Source organism: Chlorocebus sabaeus, chromosome 9 (assembly GCF_047675955.1).
Source record: "Chlorocebus sabaeus isolate Y175 chromosome 9, mChlSab1.0.hap1, whole genome shotgun sequence".
NCBI classification, from domain to species: domain Eukaryota; kingdom Metazoa; phylum Chordata; class Mammalia; order Primates; family Cercopithecidae; genus Chlorocebus; species Chlorocebus sabaeus.
In genome coordinates this window covers 53,858,254-53,882,848 of record NC_132912.1, presented here as the reverse complement: position 1 = coordinate 53,882,848, position 24,595 = coordinate 53,858,254, and the positions used below count along the sequence as shown (strand labels likewise).

At 39.1% G+C, this 24,595-nt stretch overlaps 1 protein-coding gene across 4 annotated transcripts in view; it reads left to right on the top strand.

Annotated features, from left to right (window-relative positions):
* Positions 1–24,074, top strand: part of BMPR1A (bone morphogenetic protein receptor type 1A) — a 165,503-nt gene extending 141,429 nt beyond the window's left edge. For all 4 annotated transcript variants that reach the window (XM_073019010.1, XM_038008968.2, XM_073019011.1 and 1 more), the window contains 6 exons: positions 11,190–11,334; positions 16,073–16,265; positions 18,115–18,412; positions 20,416–20,591; positions 22,262–22,392; positions 22,480–24,074. In XM_073019010.1, the coding sequence (XP_072875111.1) occupies positions 11,190–11,334; positions 16,073–16,265; positions 18,115–18,412; positions 20,416–20,591; positions 22,262–22,392; positions 22,480–22,605 (1,069 nt within the window). In that variant the 3' untranslated portion in view covers positions 22,606–24,074. The remainder of the gene's footprint in view (positions 1–11,189; positions 11,335–16,072; positions 16,266–18,114; positions 18,413–20,415; positions 20,592–22,261; positions 22,393–22,479) is intronic.
* Positions 24,075–24,595: the final 521 nt, after the last annotated feature.

The following is a 24,595-nucleotide window of genomic DNA, read 5'->3' as shown; positions in this document are numbered from 1 at the left end:
TAGGAAGGTGATGGGAAAGTCACATGATTATTCAGAGTAGGAGATGGGGTGGAGAGGAGAGCTCCACATCTGAGGTAGCCATCATCCCAAATGGCCCCCAGTGATTTTCACTGCCTGGGGTTCCTCACCTTGGGGCCAATCCCCTCCTGCAACACATCAGGGCTGATCTGTGTGACCAATAGGATATGGCAAAAGTGATTTCCAAGTCTACATTATAAACAGCTTTGCAGCTTTCACCATGGTCTCTGGGATCACTCACTCTGGGGGAAGCCAGGCATCATTCTGTGTGGACACTCAGCTCTGAGAGAGGCCTACACAGGGAGGAGCTGAGGCCTCCTGCCAATACCCAGCCTGCAACCTGTAAGCCTTGGGAGTGAGCCGCCTTCGAAGTGACTGCAAGCTCCTGTCAAGCTTTCAGATGAGTGCAGTCTCAGCTGATGTCTGACCCTGAGCTACCCAGTCAAGTCACTTCTGAGTTCATGATCCACAGAAACAGTGAGATAACAATTGCTGTTTTAAGCCACTCAGTTTGGGAGTGATTTGTTAACACAGTATTAGATAATCCAGTGTCTGACTTTCTGAAAATTGACTTTCAAGCAGTCATCTTGGTCAACTTTACTTCCAGGGATAACTACAATGGCCGGTTCCGAAGTTCTTGGGGGAGCTCCATAGTATAAACTGGTTGCTTCTTGGTTTTCTCAATTTCTAGCCTAAGAATCAGACTTTTTGGGTCTGCAAAGTCACTACTCATTCATCTGCTTCATGAATTCCAACAGTGTTTACTGTTATTTTATCTCCTTTTCTCCTTGGCTGTTAGACAAAGAAGTTTAAAACTCTTCATTACTGTTTTAGTGGACTAGTAAAAGCAAGCAAGTATGCTCAATCAGTTATTTTAAGCTTTGTCAGATTATGTTTTTATTTTATTTTATTTTTCTTTTAAGAAAAGAGCCATCTATATTTTTATTTAAATCATGTGTTCATTTTGGGGGGCCTGTTTTTCCATTGAATTGCATAGATTTTTTTCTCTTTGATTTATAAAAGCTGTTTATATTTCAGAAATCAGCTTTTGTCAAATAACTGAATCTTTGCCAGTAAGACAGGTGATAATATATCAAGGTGATTTGAATTTATATTTTTCATATTAAAATACTTTTTTTATACATTGGTTTCTTTATTACACAAGGGCACCGTAATATATAAATTATTTTTATTTATTTATTTATTTAGAGACAGAGTCTCACTCTGTCTCCAAGGCTGGATTGCAGTAATCTCGGTTCACTGCAATCTCTGCCTCCCAGGTTCGAGCGATACTCATGCCTCAGCCTGGCAAGTAACTGGGATTATAGGTATGCACTACCACACCTGGCTAATTTTTGTATTTTTAGTAAAGGCGGGGGTTTCACCATGTTGACCAGGCTGGTCTTGAACTCCTGACCTCAAGTGATCCACCCGCCTCACCCTGCCAAATTACAGTCTGAGCCACCGCCCCTGGCCTATAATGTATATAGTAAAATATTGTTGAGTATGCTTTTAATTTTCTTTTAAGAAAAGAGCCATCTACATTTTTATTTAAATCATGTGTTCATTTTGGGAGGCCTGTTTTTCTCTTGAATTGCATAGATTTTTTTTCTCTTTGATTTATAGAAGCTCTTTATATTTCAGAAATCAGCCCTTTGTAATATGAGCTACCTGTACTTTTCTTTTTTTTTTTTTCATGCTGCGTTACCGCAGAGCTACCTACACTTTTCATTGTGGTGTGTCTTCAGACTGCCTGCAGTGCCTTCAGCCACAGAGTAAAGAAGCCTATCAGTCAGGTGTGTGCTCTCTAAGCAATAGATAGGATGTTTCTTCTTAGGGAAATCTGTTCAGCCCAAGAGATGAAACCTAAAAATACTACTGTTAGGGCCCAGTGAAATGGTCCAGGCAGATTATATTACAGTGAAGCTTGTAATCAGTAAACCCTACTTGTATACTAACAGCTGCCAATCAGGGTATCAGGCTGTGAAGGATACTGATCTGTGAGAAACAGGAACCAAGTGAGTTGAGCCTTGTGATTGCCCACCTTCTCCCTGAACAGAGTTTCGGGTTGGGCATCACAAGGGGAGCCCAGGTGTAGCCAGCAGGCTGTCTCAGTTCGAGGAGTTGTGAGGAAGCTATCAAGCCTGGGGAAAGAACACCTGAAATGATTGAGGAAACAGTGTTTGGTGCTCACACAAGGCTGGGAGTAGGATCTGTTCACACCAGCTGTGAGAATTGAAAACCCCATAATTCATAGGCTTTGGTTGAAAGACTCAGGAGGATTTTGCCTCAGTGGTGGGGAATAATTAGCCCTAGACTTAACATGGCTCTGGTCTCACCCTAAAAGCAAGCCCCAAATGGATCACACCATTTCTGAGTCATTGTATCCTAGAACAAAACTCAACAGTATTTATAGGAATATAAAAATATCTGGCATCCAACAAGGTAAAATTCACAATATCTGCCATCCAATAAATGAATACTGTGAATAAATGAATACATATAAATATGGCCCATAATGAGGAAAGAAATAAAGCCATCAAAACCACTGACTCAGAACTGATACAGACCTTAGAATTAGCAATGGCATTAAAATAGTTGTTAGAACTGTATTTTATATGTACAAAAGTTAAATCAAGACATGGAAGATTTTGTAAAAGATCTTTACAAAATGAAACTTTAGGAAATGAAATCTATAATATCTCAGATGAAATATACTAGATGAAATTGGTGACAGACACTGTAGAAGAAAAGATGAGTGAACGTGAAGACATAGGAATGAATAGAGAATCAGTGAGCTGCGGGACAACTTCAGATGGCCTAATATCGATATAATTGGAGTTTCCAGAAGAGGGACGAAAAACATACAGAAATCATGATCAAATGTTTTCAAATTTATCTATTATTATTATTTTTGAGACAGGATCTTGCTGTGTCACCCAGGCTGGAGTGCAGTGGTGTAATCTCAGCTCACTGCATACTCCACCTCCTGGGTTCAAGCGATTCTCGTGCCTCAGCCTCCTGAGTAGCTGAGATTACGGGCGTGTACCACCAAGCCTGGCTAATTTTTGTATTTTTAGTAGAGATGGGCTTTCACCATGTTGGCCAGGCTGGTCTTGAACTCCTGGCCTCAAGTGATCCACCTGCCTCGGCTTCCCGAAGTGTTGGGATTACAGGCGTGAGCCACCGCACTCAGCTTTTTCAAATTTAATGAAAACCATGAACCCATATATCTGAAAGCTCAGCAAACCCTGAGTAGGAGAAACATGAAGAAAACTACATTAAGGCACATGATAATCGTATTGCTCAAAACTGATAATAAAGAGAAAATACTAAATGAAGCAAGAAGGAAAAAAGGCAGATTATCTACAGAGGCACAAAGTTGAGGATGACAGCAGACCTTTTGTTGGAAACAGTGCGCTCAAGAAGATAGTCAACCAGCATCTTTAAAGTGCCCAAAGAAAAACGTCACAGACCTTGAATTCTATAGCCAGAGAAAATATCCTTCAAAAATGAAGGTAATGGGAAGACTTCCAGTCATACAGAAAACCTGAAAGAACTCTGCCCCCTTAGACCTACCCAACAAGAAATGTGAAGGGAAGACAGGCCAGGTGGAGATAAGAATCCACATAAGAGAATGAAGAGCTGGAAGTGGATCCAAGTGACCCTGACACAAACTAACAATATCTTTTAAGATGAACAAAAAATACCACTCATCTGAGACTCAGGCCGTGGACACTCAGGTGGGTGACCTATAACACTTCACAGAACATACGATCAGACATCAGCAACTGGTTGTGTAGGCTTTTTTATAGTTCTAAACTAAATGCTATATAGAACTTTGTGACTGCCCTGTTTATTTAGCTTTTGAACTTCATGTGCTAGTTGAGTCTACGTGAAGATTCATTATTGATCAGATATACACAGTCTGTAATTTGGAATATTCATTCATATTTAGTTGAACAAGTCACAAGTTGTTCTCCATAGCAAACCGTAAAAGGATAAGATTAAAGAGAGGTCTGTCCGTCAGCATATTAAGGTTTGTCTGTTTTGTTTGCCTCATTGATATTTTGTTTCCCTTTTTTCTGATGTGGTTGTTTTCCTCCAATTTAGATACATCTGCAATTTATTCTCCATTCACATTTACATTCATGACCCATGACCCTCAAAACTGATACCTTCTCTAAAACCTTCTCTGGAACCATGGCCTCCCTCTACTGTGGACGAGGGATCATTCCGTGCCATACGCCAGTTCCTGGGTGTTTCCTCTGGCATCCTCTTTTGTAGCTCCTTTAATCCTTCAAACTGCTTAGATCCTGTGATCTGCCCCCATAACACTTACTAATTTTATCTTGCATTTTTTTTTTTACATTGGCAAGTATTCATTTACTTGTTCATGCTTATTTGCCAAAAGTCTGCATTTCCATTCAACAAGAATCTCAGTGGTAGCAGAGATTACTTAACCATTAATATTGATGATCAGCTGGCTGGCTGTTTAAATTGCCACTTTCCTCTTGAATCTTGAAGGGTGCCCATGGTGAATCTTGTGTGTCCCTCATGCTTGGCACACCGTGGATACTTACTCACTCTTGTTGCTGTTTGCCAGCCACCCTTGGCCCAGAATTTCTGCTTGGGAAATAGCATCACAGATGCATTTGTCAGATGAAAACCCTGCTTCTGGCTTTATAATGGACCCTTTATCCTCATTGTCTTTAGGGGACTCCTGGTCCTACAAGAGTTAAATATTAAGAATTGAATGACTTTTTAAATTGCAGTGATTACAGGAAAAAGAAAAATTGCCAAGTAATGTTTTCATAAGAAAGAACATAAACATTTTCTAACTACCTAAAAAAGGAGCTGCCAATCAGCTTTCAAAGTGATTAAAAATAAGAAAAAAATGCCCTATATGTACATGTATTTTTATTACTTTCAGCACTCTCCATGTATTTAATTCTAAATACATGTTTAGAAGTTTTCATCTGATACCATATTCCTTCTGCCTGAAGAATTTCTTTAACCTCTTGTAGTGCAGGTCTGCTGGCTCTAAGTCCTCTCAGCTGTTGTCTGCAGTCTTTTGCCTTCATTTACCCAAGGTATTTTCACTGGCTGTAGAAATCTGGGTGGGATCGAGTTCGTTTCCCTTAAAGCTGTCACTCATTATCTTCTACTTGCATACCTTCTGACACACATTTTGTCTTTGATGTACTGTATGTAATTTTTTCCTGGCGTCCTTTAATGTTTTCCCTTTATCTTTCATTTTAAACAACTCAGCTACAATACATTTAGAAGTATATGTGTGTTTCTTTTTTCGTATTTTCTCTGCGTTGGGTTTCACTGAGCTTAGTGAATCTATAGTTTGCTATCTTTCATTATTATTGCTAAATTATCTACTATTTTTTAAAAAACACTTTGTGCTTTTATCTATCTCTTCTGTTTTTGAGACTCCAATTATACATATTTGAGATTATTTGGTGTTGTGCCACAGCTCTTTAATTCTTCAGTTTTTCTCACTCGTTTTTTCTTTGTATTTTGGTTCCGGTAACTTCTATTTACCTATTTTCAAATGCATAGATTTTTTTTTTTTCTTCACGTGTGTCCATCTGAGCTGGGTACTGTTGAGCTCATCAAACTAATTCTTCATCTTTGATAGCATGTTTTCCCTTTTTCACATTCCTGTCTGACTTCATTTCTCTGCTGAGACTCTCCATCTGTGTATTCCTGTTACCACCTTCACCAGGTGCCTTCCCCTTTTACTCACAGTTCTGTGAAAGGCCCTCCTGGCAGCTCCAGCACAAGTGCTGTCTGCCACCGGTCCTCTTGATTGCCTGCCCACTTGGCAGTGAGTGATTTTTCCTTGCTTTTTAGTGGGTCTCATAAGTTTATTTGGATGTTGTACATCATGTTAAGAATAGCAGAGATTGTCACAATGAGATATCAACCTCACCCCAATTTAAATGGCTGTTATCAAAAAGAAAACAAATGCTGGAGAGGCTGTGAAGAAAGGGGATCCACAGCACACTGCTGGTGGAAATGTAAATTGGCACAGCTACTATGGAGAACAGTGCGGAGGTCCCTCAAAAAACTAAAATTAGAACTGCCCTATGATCTCACAATCCACTATTTGGTATATATCCAAAAGGAAATCAGTATATTGAAGGCCTGTTCACACCCCTATGTTTAAGCACTATTCATAATGGCCAAGATGTGGAATCAACCCGTGTCTTTTAGCAGGTGAATGGATAAAGAAAATGTGATCTCTACAGTGGAATATTACTCAACCAGAAAAAGAATGAAATCCTGTTATTTTCAGTAACATGAATGGAACTGGAGTTCATTATGTTAAGTGAAATAAGCCAGTCATAGACAAATACTACATGTTCTCAATCATAGGTGGGAGCTCAAAAGGTTGATCTCATAGAGGTAGTAAGTGGAATAACATACCAGAGGCTAGGAAAGATGGAGGGAGGGAGGTTGGATGAAGATGGATGGATGAAGAGAGGTTGATTAAGGGGCACAAAACTACAATTACTAATATAAGAAATAAGTTCTAGTATTTGATAGTACAGTAGGAAAATTATAGTTAGTAATTTATTGTGTATTTCAAAGTAGCTAGTCTTTAAGAGAAGAATTGTAATATTCCCAACACAAAGATATAGCCTGGGCAACATGGCAAAACCACATCTCTACAAAAAAATACAAAAATTAGCCGGGCATGGTTGTACACATCTGTGGTCCCAGCTGCTGGGGAGGCTGAGGTGGGAGGATTGCTTGAGCCCAGGAGGCGGGGGTTGCAGTGAGCCAAGATCACGCCACTGTACTCCAGCCCAAGCAGCAGGAGCCCTGCCTCCTCTTCCCCACCCAAAGAAAAACAAAAGATAAATATTTGAGATGATGGCTATCCCAGTTACTCTGATTTGTTCATTTTACATTGTATACATGCGTAAGATATCACACGTACCCTCCAAAATATGTACAACTGTTATATATCAGTTTTAAAAAGAAGAACAGACACTGAGATAGAGACATACTCCTGAAAATGGGCACACCTCCTCTTAGGCTGTTGATAAGCAGGAGGTGTTCAGTCTAGTAGGAGTCGATTTGGGTTAAGGTTTTGTTTAGTGTTTGGGTCTGTGCCTCACAAGTTTCAAATTCCTTCAGTGATGGGCTGCTGTTCATTTGCTTCGAGTTGGGGTTTGGGTGCAGAAGGAAGTGTTTTTCTCTGAGTTCCTACTTCCCCCATAGCTTTCAGCTCTTACTGCATTGTTGCACCTCTGTGGGAGTCACTGTCCATGTTCTTGTTCCTCCTGCAGAAGTCATCTGCTGTTGCGTGTTATTCACATTAGAGGACAGGTGGAAAGTGAGGGGGGCGTGCCTGTTGTCCTTAGGTAGGTTCTGTGTTGCTAGACCTGAAGGGTGCAGCTTCCTCAGGGCTCTTGCACCTCCTCCCACAGAGGTAGCTGACCTCCCTGTGGTCCTCCTGTAGGATCCTGTGCCCACAAGGAGAGAGGAAGGTGTCATCTTCTCCTATTCCTCAGCATCAGAGGATCTTAACCTGGTCAGGGCACAGGGAACGTTTCCTCTACATCCCCAAGAGGCTCTGAAGTAATGGATCTTTGCCTGTGCTCTGGGGCGGGGGGAAGAGGGTGTGCAAGAAAGAAAACAATAGTCATGTTATACAGCGAGGGCCACGTGTAGATAGAGTTTATGTAGCCATAATAATACAAGCACTGAATGTTGAGCTAAACAAATAATATAACTGTAAGGAGGATGTGAGGATGGAAGTACTTTCTGTTTTGGGAAGCCGCAGGGTGTTAAATGATCAGTTAAATTTTCATATTCCCCAGTGTAAGTCAATAGTTAAAGCCTAATACTGAAAAACTTAAAATGTCAGTGTAAAGATGCTATTTAGAAATAATGAGGGACAGTTGTGGTGGCTCACGCCTGTAATCCCAGCAGTTTGGGAGGGTGAGGTGGGTGGATCACTTGAGGCCAGAAGTTCAAGACCAGCGTGACCAACCTAGTGAAACCTCAACTCTACTAAAAATACAAAACTTAGCCTGGTGTGGTGGTGTTTGTCTGTAGTCCCAGCTACTTGGGGTTCCCAAGAATTGATCAAACCAGGAAGGCGGGGGTTGCAGTGAGCTGAGATCGCACCATTGCACTTTAGCCTGGGTGACAGAGTGAGACCTTGTCTCAAAAAAAAAAAAAAAAAAAAAAAAAGAAAAGAAAAAAGAATGAGGTAAATGTTAAATAAGCTTCAAAAAGTCACAATTCTTTATTCTAAGAAGTGGAAACTGGATAGGAGGAGGAGAGGAGACAAGGGATGGCTTTTTCATTACCAAGCCATGGAGAACTGTATGACATTCAAAGGTAGGCAAATAAAGATGCTTGATAAAATTAAATATTAAGTTCTATAAATATAAAATTTGATGAAGTTTAAAACTGAGTTCTAAAAGTTTATAACACAAGGGTAGGGATAAAGGTGTAGGGAAAGTAGACATTCTTATATGTTGGTGGAGGGATTCCAACTGGTGCAGCCATTCAGGAGGTCAGTAGGGCACTCCATCAAAGTTCCAAATTCAGTAATTCCTACTACAGATATGGTAGAAAATTGTATTTCACACTTGCATGCAATAAGACTAGAAACCATCTAAATATTACCAGTAGGTGGCCAGGTGCGGTAGTGCATGCCTGTAATCCCAGCACTTTGGGAGGCTGAATCAGGTGGATCATTTGAGGTTAGGAGTTCAAGACCAGCCTGGCCAACATGGTGAAACCCCATCTCTAATAAAAAAAAAAAAAATACAAAAATTAGCCAGATGTGGTGGCAGGTGCCTGTAATCCCAGCTACTTGGGAGGCTGAGGCAGGGAGGATTGCTTAAACCCGGGAGGCAAAGGTTGCAGTGAGCCGAGATTGTACCATTGCACTCCAGCCTGGGGGACTGAGTAAGACTCCGTCTCAAAATAAAGAAATAAAAATAAAAATAAATATTACCAGTAGGTGAATGGTTAGCAGCCATACAGTGGAATACTATATAGCCATTAAAGAAAAAGGTGACACTTGTGTACTTCTGTGGAATGATACCCCAGGTAAGAAGCAAGATGCAGAATGGCATCGGTGTCTCTCCAGAAGATAACCAGAGAAACCAGAAATAGTTTTGTTTCTGAAGAAATAGGGAATATTTCCTTAGAGAATTACTTGAGCTCAGGAGTTCAAGACCATCCTGGGCAACATAGCAAAACCCCATCTCTACTAAAAATACAAAAAAAAAAAAAAAAAAAAAAAATTAGCTGGGCATGGTGGCACGTGCTTGTAGTCCCAGCTACTCAGGAGGCTGAGGTGGGAGGATCACTTGAGCCTGGGAGGCAGAGATTGCAGTGAGCTGAGATCATACCACTGCATTCCAGCCTGGACAACAGCTAGATCCTATCTCAAAAAATATGTATTTGTTAAAAGTATGAATAGGCAATTCCTTAGAAGTGAACTTGACAGCTTAGGGATAGAACTGGGAGGAAGATTTTTTTTTTCCCATATACCCTTTTGTGCCTTTTGAATTTTAAACCATTTGAGTCAATTACCCATATAAAGTTTTAAAAATAAAATTATAAAAATCATTAAGTACATTGGGCTATTTATATGGAAAATACTTTAATTTGTTTCTTAGTTTCCATTTTATATTATAAATTCTGAGTGGACCATACGACTAAATGAGAGAATCAATATGTTAAAACCAGGCCAGGCACATTGGGTCACACCTGTAATCTCAGCACTTTGGGAGGCCAAAGCAGGAAGACTCCTTTGAGCCCACGCTGGTCTCATCTCAAACTCCTATGCTCAAATCAACTCCCTATCCCAGGAGTTTGAGACCAGCCTGGACAATGTGGTGAAACCTCATCTGTACGAAAAATACAAAAATTAGCCAGGCATAGTGGAACACACCGGTAGTACCAGCCACTTGGGAGGATGACGTGGGAGGATCACTTGAGCCCAGAAAGTTGAAGCTGCAGTGAGCCGAGATCGTGCCACTACACTCCAGCCTGGGCAACAGAGTGTGAGACCCTGTCTCAAAAAAAAAAAGAAAAGAAAAATTTAAACCTTGAGAATGTATTTCTTGACGTTAGGGTTGAGAGGTTGTCTTAAGAGACAAAAGCATATGTCAAAAAGAGTAAAGATTAACTAATTTGTCTACACTGAAATTTAAAAACCAACATAAAAATGCCATAAAGAGAATGCTGTGATAATCACGGACTGAGAAGATGCTTGAAACACAATTGTCAACATTTGGTGTACAGATTATATAATGAACGCCTACAAATCAATAAGGAGAAGAGTTCAGGGAACACTTCAATTGAATAATGTGCAATAAACACAAATAGGTTGGTCAGGCACAGTGTCTCACACCTGTAATCCCAGCACTTTGGGAGGCCAACATGGTAGATCGCTTGAGCTCAGGAGTTCAAGACCATCCTGGGCAACATAGCAAAACCCCATCTCTACTAAAAATACAAAAAAAAAAAAAATTAGCTGGGCATGGTTGCACGTGTTTGTAGTCCCAGCTACTCAGGAGGCTGAGTTGGGAGGATCACTTGAGCCTGGGAGGCAGAGGTTGCAGTGAGCTGAGATCATACCACTGCATTCCAGCCTAGACAACAGAGCTAGATCCTATCTCAAAAAATATGTATTTGTTAAAAATGTGAATAGGCAGTTCACAGGAAAAAAAAAAAAAACTGAACCGTGGAAAAAAATTCAATTTCGCTAGTAACCAGAGGAAAGCATATTAAAAGAAGGCATTGTTTCATATCTATCAAGTTGGCAAAAGTCTGAAAATATGACTTCAAGGTTTGGGTTGGAATGTAAGGAAATGTATATTGTGATTATTTGAAGTCGTATTTTTTTTTATAGCTAGGATGACATTTCACATCTGATTTTGATAGTTTCTTTTTACATGCTGATATACCATAGACATCTTTCCATTTTAACATGATACATAGAACTCTGAACTCCATTTCTAGATGTATTTAACAGGATATATTATCCAATGATAAGACTAATTTGGATAGGATTTTGTCTGAGGGAAGGATAACGGTATAGAGAATCTCAAGGTTTTCTTAACCTTAGGGTTTTATAGTTTTTCATTTTTAATGTAGATTGTTTTCTGCTTTTTTAAAAGACATTATTGTAAGAGCATCTCAAGCAGACGTCGTTACAATCGTGATTTGGAACAGGATGAAGCATTTATTCCAGTTGGAGAATCACTAAAAGACCTTATTGACCAGTCACAAAGTTCTGGTAGTGGGTCTGGACTACCTTTATTGGTAAGTTAAAAGTTCCTATAAACATGAAGGGTGTGTTGATTTAGAATGTGTCCTCATGATGGTGGACAGTATAATTATTGCAGATCAGGGAACGATAATGGACACATTTTTTTCTCCTTATTTAGAAAGAGGTGTGCGTTATTGCAAGGTGAAATTAGTTAAAAATAAGAAATATGAACCAAGAAAAATAGAATAGGCAAGTAAGATAGAGCTGTAAACAAGGTTAGGAACCGAGTCCTACAGAGAAGGGCGAAGGAAGTTAGATCACGGAGTCCTATATGAAAGGCAAGAGTTAGCTCACAAGTTTTGCTCTAAGCATTTTACCAGCCGACTTAAAGAGGAATCAGGTATAAGATTCGTTGCATCTGTAAGGTTAAAATGGATTGATTGAGGGAACTGTAACTATTTCAGATTCTGAAATAAAAAAGAAGTTTCAACAGATATTCTTAGAGAGGATGCTTCTCTCAATATACTACCACCAAAACATAGTTCAATAAAAAATAATTTTAAAGGGGATTACAAATTCCAACAAATTTGGACTGATTCTTGGTATAAGAGAAAAAAAGATAATCCCGGCAGGTTCATTTATATATAGAAATAGTCAGATTTATGGGTCGAAGGAACTCTTATTTGAGAGGACCTGTGTTATGAACACTAGATATCCAGATAGGTTTTAGTTTTTAATTGTATTCGTTGAAAGAAACTGATCTCTTCTTATTTTATTTTATTTATTTTATTTTACTTTATTTTAATTGTATTGAGACAGTCTTGCTCTGTCACCCAGGCTGGAATGCAGTGGCCTAGTTTCGGCTCACTGCAACCCTTGCTTCCCAAGTTCAAGCAATTCCCGTCTCAACCTCTGAAGTAGCTGGAATTACCAGATGCACCACCATGCCTGGCTATTTTTTTGTTTTTTGTTTTTTTGGAGGGGTGGGGTTTTGCCATGTTGACCAGGCTGGTCTCGAACTCCTGGCCTCAAGTGATCCTCCCACATTGGCTCCTAAAGTGCTGGGATTACAGGTGTGAACCACCGCACCCACTCTGATCTCTAATTTTAAAATTCATCTTATTAAATAACTCTAATTGAATTGGAAAGGTAAAAGTAAAACTGCCTTCATATGCAGACAACATGATTGTTTATGTAGAAAATCCCAAGAATGATACAACTACTGCAGCCAGTATATGACTTTATCAGGTTGCAGAATACAGAGTCATTGTACAAATATCATTGAATTTATATGCAGTAGCAACGAACAATTAGGAAATTATAAAAACAGTATTTAAAATAGCATCAAAAACCATGAAATATTTAGAATAAGCCTAACAATTTATGCAAGACCTGCACACTGAAAATTATGAAACATTGCTGAAAGAAATTAATAAAGCCCTAAATAAGTGGAGATGTTTATAAATCTGAGGACTCAGTATTAAGATTTCAGTTTTCCTCAAATTGGTGTGTAATTTCATTTGAATCCAAATGAAAATCAGAGCAAATTTTTATAGAAATTGATGTATATTCTAACATTTATATGGAAATGCAAAGGACTAGAAGAGCCAAAACAATTTTGAAGTAGAAGAACAAAGAGGAATCACTACCTGATTTCTGGATTTACTGTAAAGCTCAATAATGATCACAATTTGGTACTGGTGTAAGGATAGATGTATTGATGAATGGAACAGATTATGGAGTTTAGAAAGGAACATGCACTTAATATGGTTAATTGATTTTAAAAAAAAAAGGTGCCCAAGTAATTCAGTTGGAAAAAGGCAATCTATTTAACAGATGGTGCAGGAAAAATCAGGAATCCATTTACCAAAAAGGTAATCTCAGCCCTTACCTCCTCACTCTGTATACAAAATTAACTTGAAATGTAGCATAGTCCTAAATGTAAAAGTTGAAGTATAAAACCTCTAAAAGAAAATGTCCAAAGGAATTATTGTGACCTTGGGCAGACTTCTCAGTACATAAAAAGCACAAATCTTTTTTTTAATGATAAATCAGGCTTTATCAAAATTTAAACCTTCTGTTATTTAGAAGACAATGTTAAGAAAATGAGAAGACAAGTCACAGATTGGCAAAACAGATCTGATACAGGGTGTTTGTGCAAAATATATAAAGAACTTTTGCAACTTAATAAAACAACTTAATTTTTTTAAAAAAATGACCAGAAGATTTGAACAGACACTTCCCCAAAGAAGATAAAAGAATGGCACACAAGCACATGAAAAGATGTTCAGCATCAACAGGGATATACAAATTAAATGCAGTAAGATACTACTACACATCCACTAGTATAGCTAAGACTGACAATATTAAGTGGTGACAAAGATGTAGATCAACTAGAAATCTTATACATTGCTGGTTGGAATGCAAAATGGTATAGCTATTTTGAAAAACAGTTTGACAATTGTCTGGAAAGTTAAGGGTATACTTTCTGTACAATGAAGCAATCCTTCTGCTAATTATTTACCCAAGAGGTATGAAAATTTGTCCACACCAGAGGCCTGAATGTGAATGTTGATAGCAGTTTTATTTATAATAGACATAAACTGGAAACAACCCCAAAGCTCATTAATTGGTAAATGAATAAACAAATGCTAATTGGTAAATGAATAAACAAATGCTGGTACATTCATACAGTGGAATACTACTCATCAGTAAAAAGGAACAACTTCTAACACCTGTAGCAGTAACAGTGGGTGAATTTCAGAAGTATTTTATGCTACATAAAGGAAGTCAGACACAAAAGGCTACACTCCTGCCTCAGCCTCCCAAGTAGTTGGGATTAAGGCATGCGCCACCACACCCAGCTAATTTTTGTATTTTTTTTTTTTTAGTAGAGGCGGGGTTTCACCATGTTGGCCAGGCTGGTCTTGAACTCCTGACTTCAGGTGATCCACCTGCCTTGGCCTCCCAAAGTGCTGGGATTACAGCCACCACGCCCAGCCAAAAAGTGAAAATTTTTTTACGTGATTAAAATGTTCTGTATTTTAATTGTGGTATTGGTGATTACATGATATAGATTTGTCAAAGGCTTGTTGCACTTTTCTCAAAAAGGGTACATTCTATGTAAATTATAAAATCTTGACTTAAAAACTTACAGGCTGAGGCAGGCGGATCACTTGAGGTCAGGAGTTCGAAACCAGTCTGGCTAACATGGTGAAACCCTATCTCTACTAAAAATACAAAAATTAGCTGGACGTGGTGGCAGATGCCTGTAATCCCAGCTACTCGGGAGGCTGAGGCAGGAAATCGCTTGAACTGGGGAGGCAGAGGTTGCAGTGAGCTGAGATTGGCTGCTGCACTCCAGCCTGGGCAACGGAGCGAGACTCTGTCTCAAAAAAAACAACAAAATTTACAAAAGGATTCGATAATAAATGATACATAAAGTCACTTTAACTTTGCACTAAATCTAGTTCATTTTAGAAGCATTTCCAACTTGGAACATAATGTTCTTTTTAATGTAGAATGATCACTAATGCTTCTGAAAATGAAAGATAACAATCCATATACATCTTTTATTTAACAAATATAAAAGTACTTCTGATATTGTCCCAAATAAATACCTGTATTCTGTGAGCAGGGGATGGATTTCAAGCAAATATGTACGTAAATAAGAATAAAGTTATGATTGTGTTAAGTGCAGCAGCTGAGAGGTTTTGTGTGCTATGAAGGTGTTTAAGTGAGAAAATAGCACTCTAAGTAAAGGGAACTGGACATTCAAAAAGACCCAGAGACAGGAATAAGCTTGAGTGAATTCTAAAAGTTGACATAAACAGTAGGTTTGTGGGTGGGTGGTCACAGCGAATAATGGGGCCAAGCCAGATCTTGCAGGGTCTTATAGATGGGATTTTTAAGATCTTTAACTGTCATTTGGACTTTGCTGCATAATAAACCATCCCAAAACTTATTGCCGTGAAGCAACAAACATTATTTCTCATTCTGTGAGTCTGCGGGGCAGTTCATTTGTTGGACTTGCTCACCTAGAGCTAGGTGGTATAGTTCACACGCATGGCCAACCGTTCATGCTGCCGTTATTTGTTATTCACAGGGTTACCAAAGTAGCAGGAAAGGGCAAGCCCCAGTCCACAAACATTTGTCAGGTCTTTGCTTGCATCACGTTCGCTGTTGTTCTTTTATCCAAAGCAGGTCATATGGCCTAAGCCCTGAGTCTGCGGGCCAGGAGTACCCATGGCTGTGTGCACTGGGAGGGGAATTATGATGACCATTTTTGCCATTAGCCACACTGAATAACCTGTTTATAATTTCAGAATACATTGTAAATTGTTTCATACTTTAAAGTACATTATGGCTGAGCATGGTGGCTCACACCTGTAATCCCAGCATTTTGGGAGGCCGAGGTGGGCAGATCACCTGAGGTCAGGAGTTCAAGACCAGCCTGGTTAACATGGCTAAACCCCATCTTTACTAAAAATACAAAAAAATTAGCTGGATATGGTGGCGGGTGCCTGTCATTCCAGCTACTTGGGAAGCTGAGGCAGGAGAATCACTTGAAACTAGAAGGTGAAGGTTGCAGTGAGCCAAGATTGGGCCACTGCACTCCAGCCTGGGCGATAGAGCGAGATTCCATCCAAAAAAAAAAAAAAAGTACATTATAAGTTTTTAACTGGAGCTGGTTGGGTATACGATGCTTTTTGATGAGATGGACTATCCCTTTGCCAGTCTTAATGGGTTTATTTCATCAGGAGCTCAAACCTTTTACTTTTTTCTATCAAGGTTCAGCGAACTATTGCCAAACAGATTCAGATGGTCCGGCAAGTTGGTAAAGGCCGATACGGAGAAGTATGGATGGGTAAATGGCGTGGCGAAAAAGTGGCGGTGAAAGTATTCTTTACCACTGAAGAAGCCAGCTGGTTTCGAGAAACAGAAATCTACCAAACTGTGCTAATGCGCCATGAAAACATACTTGGTGGGTACACACTGATTCAGTCAATTTCATGTTTGACAAGGCTAGTGGGGGTGCAGGTGGAAGCCTCTATATATGCTTTGAAAACATGTGTGAGTTCAACTATATACACTTGTCTAAAGGAAACCCAGTAGAATATATGGTTTAAATATAACATAATCTGGAATGCCAACCAAGCTGTTTCTTTACTAACCAGCTGAAGAAACAGCAGTGAGCTTCAAATGGAAAATAATACTAGTTTATTGGACTTACTCCCATAGTAATGAAAACCCAGTCTTTCATAGATAATTTAAGCAGTGATTTAGGGTAACATATGCCTTTTCCCTTTCATAAGCCCCACAGCCCAACATGCAGTTTCATTGTATGTTCTGTGTTTAATGTGTGTTTCCCCCCATCTCCACATTTACACAATAATAGCAAAGTAATTTAGGTATGAGCTGGTCAGTCAGGTGCATAAGGCGATCTGGCTATCCTGAGTTTTCTTTTCCCTTCACCTCCTGTTTTCCTCCGTTTAATTTGTAGAGTGCATAGCACATTGCCAAGCAGGCAATTGTATTAGTTTCCGAGGGCTGCTGTATCAATTACCACAAACTGGGTGGCTTCAACCTCCAAAATGTATTCACTCACAGTTTTCGAGGCTAGAAGTTTAAAACCAAGGTGTTGGCAGAGCTGTTGTGTCTCTGAAGACTCTAGGGGAGGAGCCTTCCTTGCCTCTTCTGGCTACCGGTGGTTGCCAGGAATTTTTGGTGTTCCTTGGCTTATTATAGACAACACTCTGGTCTCTGTTTCTGTCATCAAGTGGCCTTCTCTCTGGGTGTCTGGGTCCACATTTCCACCTTATAACATCACCAGTCATTGAATTCGGGCCCACTCTAATCCTGTATGAGTTATCTTAACTTGATTACATCTGCAAAGACCCTCTTTCCAAATAAGGTCATATTTATAGGTGACATGGATTTTAGACATGAATTTTGTGGGGGACCACTATTCAGCTTAGTACATAGCACTCACTGACCTTTTTCTGGAGGGAAGACGGTAGGAGAGAAAGGAAAAGAGCAGGACTGTGGACCTGGCAGTCAACGAACCAGACTGAAAAGGCAGCTGTGATGAGTCACTGATGGGCAAATGGGAGTTGGCTTAATTAGGAGCTAACTCTTAGTTGGACATTCTTAATTTTATTAAAGTGTCCACTTTTTGCTTTGAAATTGAGAGCCTTTTCCACTAGAGAATCATGTAGGTTGATAATATTCTCCAGGTTATTTGTATAATATGTGATCTTTTTCTTTTCTTTTTTTTTTTTTTTTTTGTTTGTTTTTTTGAGACAGAGTCTCGTTCTGTCGCCCAGGCTGGAGTGCAGTGGTGCCATCTCAAGTCACTGCAACCTCTGCCTCCAGGTTCAAGTGATTCTCCTGCCTCAACATCCAGAGTAGCTGGGACTACAGGCACGTGCCACCATGCCCGGCTAATTTTTGTATTTTTAGTAGAGACAGGTTTTCGCCATGTTGGCCAGGCTGGTCTCTAGCTCCTGACCTTAAGTGATCCGCCCGCCTTGGCCTCCCAAAGTGCTAGGATTACAGGTGTGAGCCACTGCACCTGGCATATGTGATCTTTTTCTTAATCATATTCTCACTTTCATGATTATTAAGATTATAATAAATTTATTGTAGAAGTACAGTTATATGTGTAAATGTAGAAATAAAATTTTTAGTAACACATTCATGATTTGGTGTCAGGCAAATTAAAGTTTCACTATCTGCACAGGATACGGTTTTTCTCAATATCCAGAATGAGCATTACTTCTCCCTAGCCATCTCTGATAACGACTAACCTTTTAAACTCATCAACTGGACAGGTTTCATAGCGGCAGACATTAAAGGTACAGGTTCCTGGACTCAGCTCTATTTGATTACTGATTACCATGAAAATGGATCTCTCTATGACTTCCTGAAATGTGCTACACTGGACACCAGAGCCCTGCTCAAATTGGCTTATTCGGCTGCCTGTGGTCTGTGCCACCTGCACACAGAAATTTATGGCACCCAAGGAAAGCCCGCAATTGCTCATCGAGACCTAAAGAGCAAAAACATCCTCATCAAGAAAAATGGGAGTTGCTGTATTGCTGATCTGGGCCTTGCTGTTAAATTCAACAGGTTAGTGGTTCTTTGCCCCATTGTTTTGAAATTTTTTTAATCTCCAAAATATATTTCCCTATTTGTCTTCAAGATAATGGAATTCTAAAACTGTACACATGCTCGTTTTTAGTTACATAAATATATAGTTGGGGGGATTTTGTTCTTTTTACAAAAATTGTGTGCTACTCCTCCTATACATAATTCTTGATATATTTTTGGGGTTTTTTTTTTTTTTCTTTTGAGACAGTGTCTCACTCAGTTGCCCAGGCTGGAATACAGTAGTGTGATCATAGCTTACTGCAGCGTCGACCTCATGGCCTCAAGCAATCCTCCCACCTCAGCTTCCTGAGTAGCTAGGACTACAGGCGTGCACTGCCACACCCAGCTAATGTTTTTATTTTTGTAGAGATGGGGTCTCACTGTGTTGCCTAGGCTGATCTCAAACTCCTAAGCTCAAGTGAGCCTCCCAAAGTGCTGGGATAACAGGTGTGAGCCACCACGCCCAGCCGGATTTCCTTTGTTATAGTCTTAGCCATCCTTCCATTTCAGCTGATGTAAATCTACCTCATTCTTTTTTATAGATGCAGAGTTTTCTTTATCTGGAGGTACTGTAGTTTATTCTTAAGACCCAACTAATGAACATTAAAGGTGTCTTCAGTTGATTATTAAAAAGGTTTTAATGAACATTGTTGTATTTTATCCATATGTTATATATTGGATTCTTGGGCACTTGTACAAGCATTTCTTCATGATAGATTCCTAGAGAAGGGCCTGCTGAGGCAGTGAGTTTATACATATTAAACTATGGTATGTTGCATATTATTTCTTTTAGGAGTGTGCCTTAGTTTACATACCCATAAGCAGTAGAGATAAGGATGTCATTTTTCTATCACCACTTGATAGTGTCAGTATTTTAAAACAAATGCAAGTGTTAGAAATTACAAATTTTTAGAAAACCTTTGAAACCATTTTAATCTCGTAATTCTAGAATGGAGTGGCTGCGTTACATTTCAGAATTCATTTTAGGCTGTAACATAAAAGTTCCAGTCTTTAAAACAACTGTAAGGGACATTTAAATGTGTTGCAGTGTTGTGAGTCAGTGTAGTATTTGTTGGCTCAGATATATATCAGATGCTATAAGAAAATACAGTGCATATATTGATCACTACTTTAGAGTAATTATTACTAATTGTCAGTATGATCATGTAAACATTGCTAACAACAGAACTATGATGATTGGACCCATAAAGAAGAAAATGTAATCCTATGTTACAAAGCCTTAGTGTATCATATGAGAGTGGTAAAAGCAAACGATTCCTCTTCTATTTTCATATTCAACACTTCTCAGACATAATTATCTACTATTTTTTTTAAGACAGAGTCTCACTCTGTTGCCTAGGCTGGAGTGCAGTGGCGTGGTCTCAGCTCACTGCAGTCTCCACCTCCCAGGTTCAAGTAATTTTCGTGCTTCAGCCTCCCAAGTAGCTGGAATTATAGTCAAGTGCACACCACTCCTGGTTAACTTTTGTATTTTTAGTAGAGGCGGTGTTTCACCATGTCGGCCAGGCTGATCTCAAACACCTGACCTCAGGTGATCAGCCCTCCTTGGCCTCCCAAAGTGCTGAGATTACAGGCATGAGCAACTGTGCCTGGCCTTACTTTATCTTATATTCAGTGTTGTCCTCTTTCTTAGACACCAAACTTATTTAGTGACAAAACCTGACCTGAATGGATGTGAGGTATGTATTGCCCTTATCCAGTTGAGTAGGACTATCGGACTTAGTGTTTTGCTGCAGACACAGTACTGAGTACTGAGTTTGATTAAGAGTGCTGCCCCAACCCTACCGAGGATGTCATGTAGTATGTAGCATATATTTAAAGAAAAATCTGAAAAATGCTAAATTCCACAATACATCTGGCCCCAAGGTGGAAAAGAAGCTTTTATAAAATAGGACAAAAATGCAAGATAAACTATTTTATTCTTAGCCCTCAACTTGGACATTGGCTTTCTTTTGTTTCAGTGACACAAATGAAGTTGACGTGCCCTTGAATACCAGGGTGGGCACCAAACGCTACATGGCTCCAGAAGTGCTGGACGAAAGCCTGAACAAAAACCACTTCCAGCCCTACATCATGGCTGACATCTACAGCTTCGGCCTGATCATTTGGGAGATGGCTCGTCGTTGTATCACAGGAGGTAGGAGTTTGAGTAGTTTCTGATTATGTTTATTTACCCATCATTTTAAAAATAACGGCTCCAGTTATATAACTTTTTATTTTTTAATTTTTGTGGGCATATAGTAGGTGTATATATTTTTGGATAAGGAGCTATTTTAGTACAGGCATGCTGTGTGTGATAATCACATCTTGGAGAATTGGATATCTGTCCCTTCAGACATTTATCCTGTGTTTCACCAACCAATTATAGTCCTTGAGTTATTTTTAAGTGTACAGTTAAATTATTATTAACTGTAGTCCCTCCGTTGTGCTATCAAATACCAGGTCTTATTCATTTTTCTATTTTGTTTCTACTCATTAAACATCCCCCCGGCCCCCTGCTACCCTTCCCAACCTCTGGTAACCATCCTTCTGTTCTCTGTCTCCATGAGTTCAGTTGTTTTGATTTTTAGATCTCACAAGTAAGTGAGAACATGTGAAGTTTGTCTTTCTGTGCCTGGCTTATTTTACTTAATGACCTCCAGTTCCTCCATGTTATTTCAGAAGACAGAATCTCATTCTTTTTTCTGGCTGAATAATACTCCGTTGTGTATAGGTGCCACATTTTCTTGATCTGTTCATCTGTTGATGGTCACTTAGGTTGCTTCCACATCTTGGCTATTGTGAACGGTGCTGCAGCAAACATGCAGGTGCAGATATCTCTTTGGTTAGCTGATTTCCTTTCTTTTGGGTATACACCTAGGAGTGCAATTGCTGGCAGTTACGTATTTAGATGTCACATACGTCAGAGTCCCCAAGACTGCCCCCAGGTTATGCGATTTCACTTGAAGGACCACAGGACTCGGCATGTGGTTGTCCCAATGGCTAACATTTATCCCAGTGAAAGGATACAAATCAAAATCAGCCAAGTTTTAGCAAACCAGGTGAGGCTTCCCAGAGTCCTGTCCCAGTGGAGTCAGGGTGTGCTTCATTCCTCCTACGAGTTGTGACAACACATACAAAGTATTCTCGTGTGGGGAAGCTCCTGAGAGACTTGGCGCCCAGAGATTTTACTGGAGGCTGGTCACATAGGCATCCTCTGCCTGGCATGTAGCAGAATTCCAGCAGGAAAGCAGACGTGCAGTACACACCACATTGTTTGCACAAGCAGCCCAGGAGTGGTGAGTCACCCTCACCGTTTCTGGGAGGTTTGATATCCATGTAGGGAACTGTTTACCATTCATGTATCCAGGCACTGGCCAAGGCCAAACCTTGCAAGCCGCCTTTCCTAAGGGAAGGTCTCAGGCCTGCTTGTGTGAACCCTTATCTGCACCTCATAAGTCTTTCTACTGCAGAGCAAACTGAAAAAATAATAAATCTATTCATTAGTAGGAACAACCGTGTGAGTAAATAATTATACTTGAGGGTAAATGGCTGGTTTCGCCTTGCTTATTTTTTGTAAGGAAGATTGGTATGCCCTTTGTTGATGGACTCTGTCACAGTTGTGATGACATCCCTGGTGGAGGTAGAGGACGTAGTTGGACATAAATAAGAGAAAAACATACATCTGCTATTAAGAGTGAATCATCATGTCTGTATTTTTTCTTGTGTAAGAATCCGTTTTAGTTCCATAGTTTAGCAAAAGATGCTTAATAGGTTGGTATATTTTGTCCAGCAACTGTTTTTGTGCTCATGTTTTCTCCCTTACAGGGATCGTGGAAGAGTACCAATTGCCATATTACAACATGGTACCGAGTGATCCGTCATATGAAGATATGCGTGAGGTTGTGTGTGTCAAACGTTTGCGGCCACTTGTGTCTAATCGGTGGAACAGTGATGAAGTGAGTGGAACTCAGTCCCCTGAAGAAGTGATTGGTAAATGCCACGAAAGATATTCTCTGCTCACTAAACATCTCTTTACTTTTCAGTGTCTACGAGCAGTTTTGAAGCTAATGTCAGAATGCTGGGCCCACAATCCAGCCTCCAGACTCACAGCGTTGAGAATTAAGAAGACACTTGCCAAGATGGTTGAATCCCAAGATGTAAAAATCTGACGGTGTAACCATCGGAGGAGAAACTCTAGACTGCAAGACTGTTTTTACCCATGGCATGGGTGGAATTAGAGTGGAATAAGGATGTTAACTTGGTTCTCAGACTCTTTCTTCACTACGTGTTCACAGGCTGCTAATATTAAACGTTTCAGTACTCTTTTTAGAATACAAGCTGGGAACTTCTAAACACTTAATTCTTTATATATGGACAGCTTTATTTTAAATGTGGTTTTTGATGCCTTTTTTTAAATGGGTTTTTATGAACTGCATCAAGACTTCAATCCTGATTAGTGTCTCCAGTCAAGCTCTGGGTACTGAATTGCCTGTTCATAAAACGGTGCTTTCTGTGAAAGCCTTAAGAAGATAAATGAGTGCAGCAGAGATGGAGAAATAGACTTTGCCTTCTACCTGAGACATTCAGTTCGTTTGTATTCTACCTTTGTAAAACAGCCTACAAATGATGATGTGTTTGGGATACTGCTTAGTTTATGATAGTTTGTCCTGCCTTCCTTAATAATGTGTGTGTGTGTCCATGCACATGCACGCCAGGATTCCTCTGCTGCCATTTGAATTAGAAGAAAATAATTTATATGCATGCACAGGAAGATATTGGTGGCCGGTGGTTTTGTGCTTTAAAAATGCAATATCTGACCAAGATTCGCCAATCTCATATAAGCCATTTACCTTGCAAGTGAGATAGCTTCCCCACCAGCTTTATTTTTTAACATGAAAGCTGATACCAAGGCCAAAAGAAGTTTAAAGCATCTGTAAATTTGGACTGTTTTCCTTCTACCACCATTTTTTTTGTGGTTATTATTTTTGTCATGGAAAGCATCCTCTCCAAAGTTGGAACTTCTAATGCCATGAACCATGCTTACAAAGAAAGCACTTCTTATTGAAGTGAATTCCTGCATTTGATAGCAATGTAAGTGCCTGTAACCGTGTTCTGTATTCTTTATTCTCAGTAACTTTTAAAAGGGAAGTTATTTATATTTTGTGTATAATGTGCTTTATTTGCAAATCACCCACTCCTTTACAACCATACTTTATATATGTATATACATTCATACTGTAGAAACCAGCTCATGTGTACCTCACACCCTATCCTTAAGGGAAGAAATGTTATAAAGTAGAACTAAATATGAATTTTCAGAATTAATGCATTCAAAGTAATATATCAAATCCAGGACTTTGTTAACTTCAGGCAGAAACTTCATTAGGGTAATATCATCTCAATTTTTTCAAATGAAAGGATTCTTTAATTAGAAATTTATATGTCAGAGCTGTTATAAATTTATCAACTGTTAAATATGTTTTGGACATCTACATCATTTGAGATTTTTGGTTTTTTGATTTCTGTTCCCTAACTTGTGAAGACAATGAAAAATCAGGCAGAAATATTTAGTATCTAGTCAGTATCTGTAGCTACACTGTATAACTGTTCTTCAATAAAATGGTACATATTTTATAGATGCCTTGTTATCTCAAGAAATCTGATTTACATAAACTTATACTTCTTTAATGCCTTTGAAATATCAATCTCCTATTCTGAGCAAACAACTCATGAGTACATCAAGTGAGATAGTTTTATTTGATTATAACAAAATAAATGTGATTATGTCACAACATTGTCAAAAAGGTTTAAATTAAACAGGAGGAAATCAGCATATGTCCACCCATTATCAAAATGTGACTATCATTTAAGGTTAAAACTTACAAATTTGTCTACACATCAAATTTCACAAATTTGAAACTTGCCTTAACCATTTTGATTAATAAGTTTCATCTACCATAATTAAAGTCTGAAGTTTTCATCAAGATAAGTAAATTTGCATATGGATAATACCCAATAACTTGCTTTTTCAGAATTTTTCCCCATATGTATACTGAGAAATACAAATATTTTAATCTGAGTTGCCATATGATATGATCGCACTTAGAACACCCAATTTACTTAACCTTGGTTTACTTTTGACTTGATTCCATAAATCTT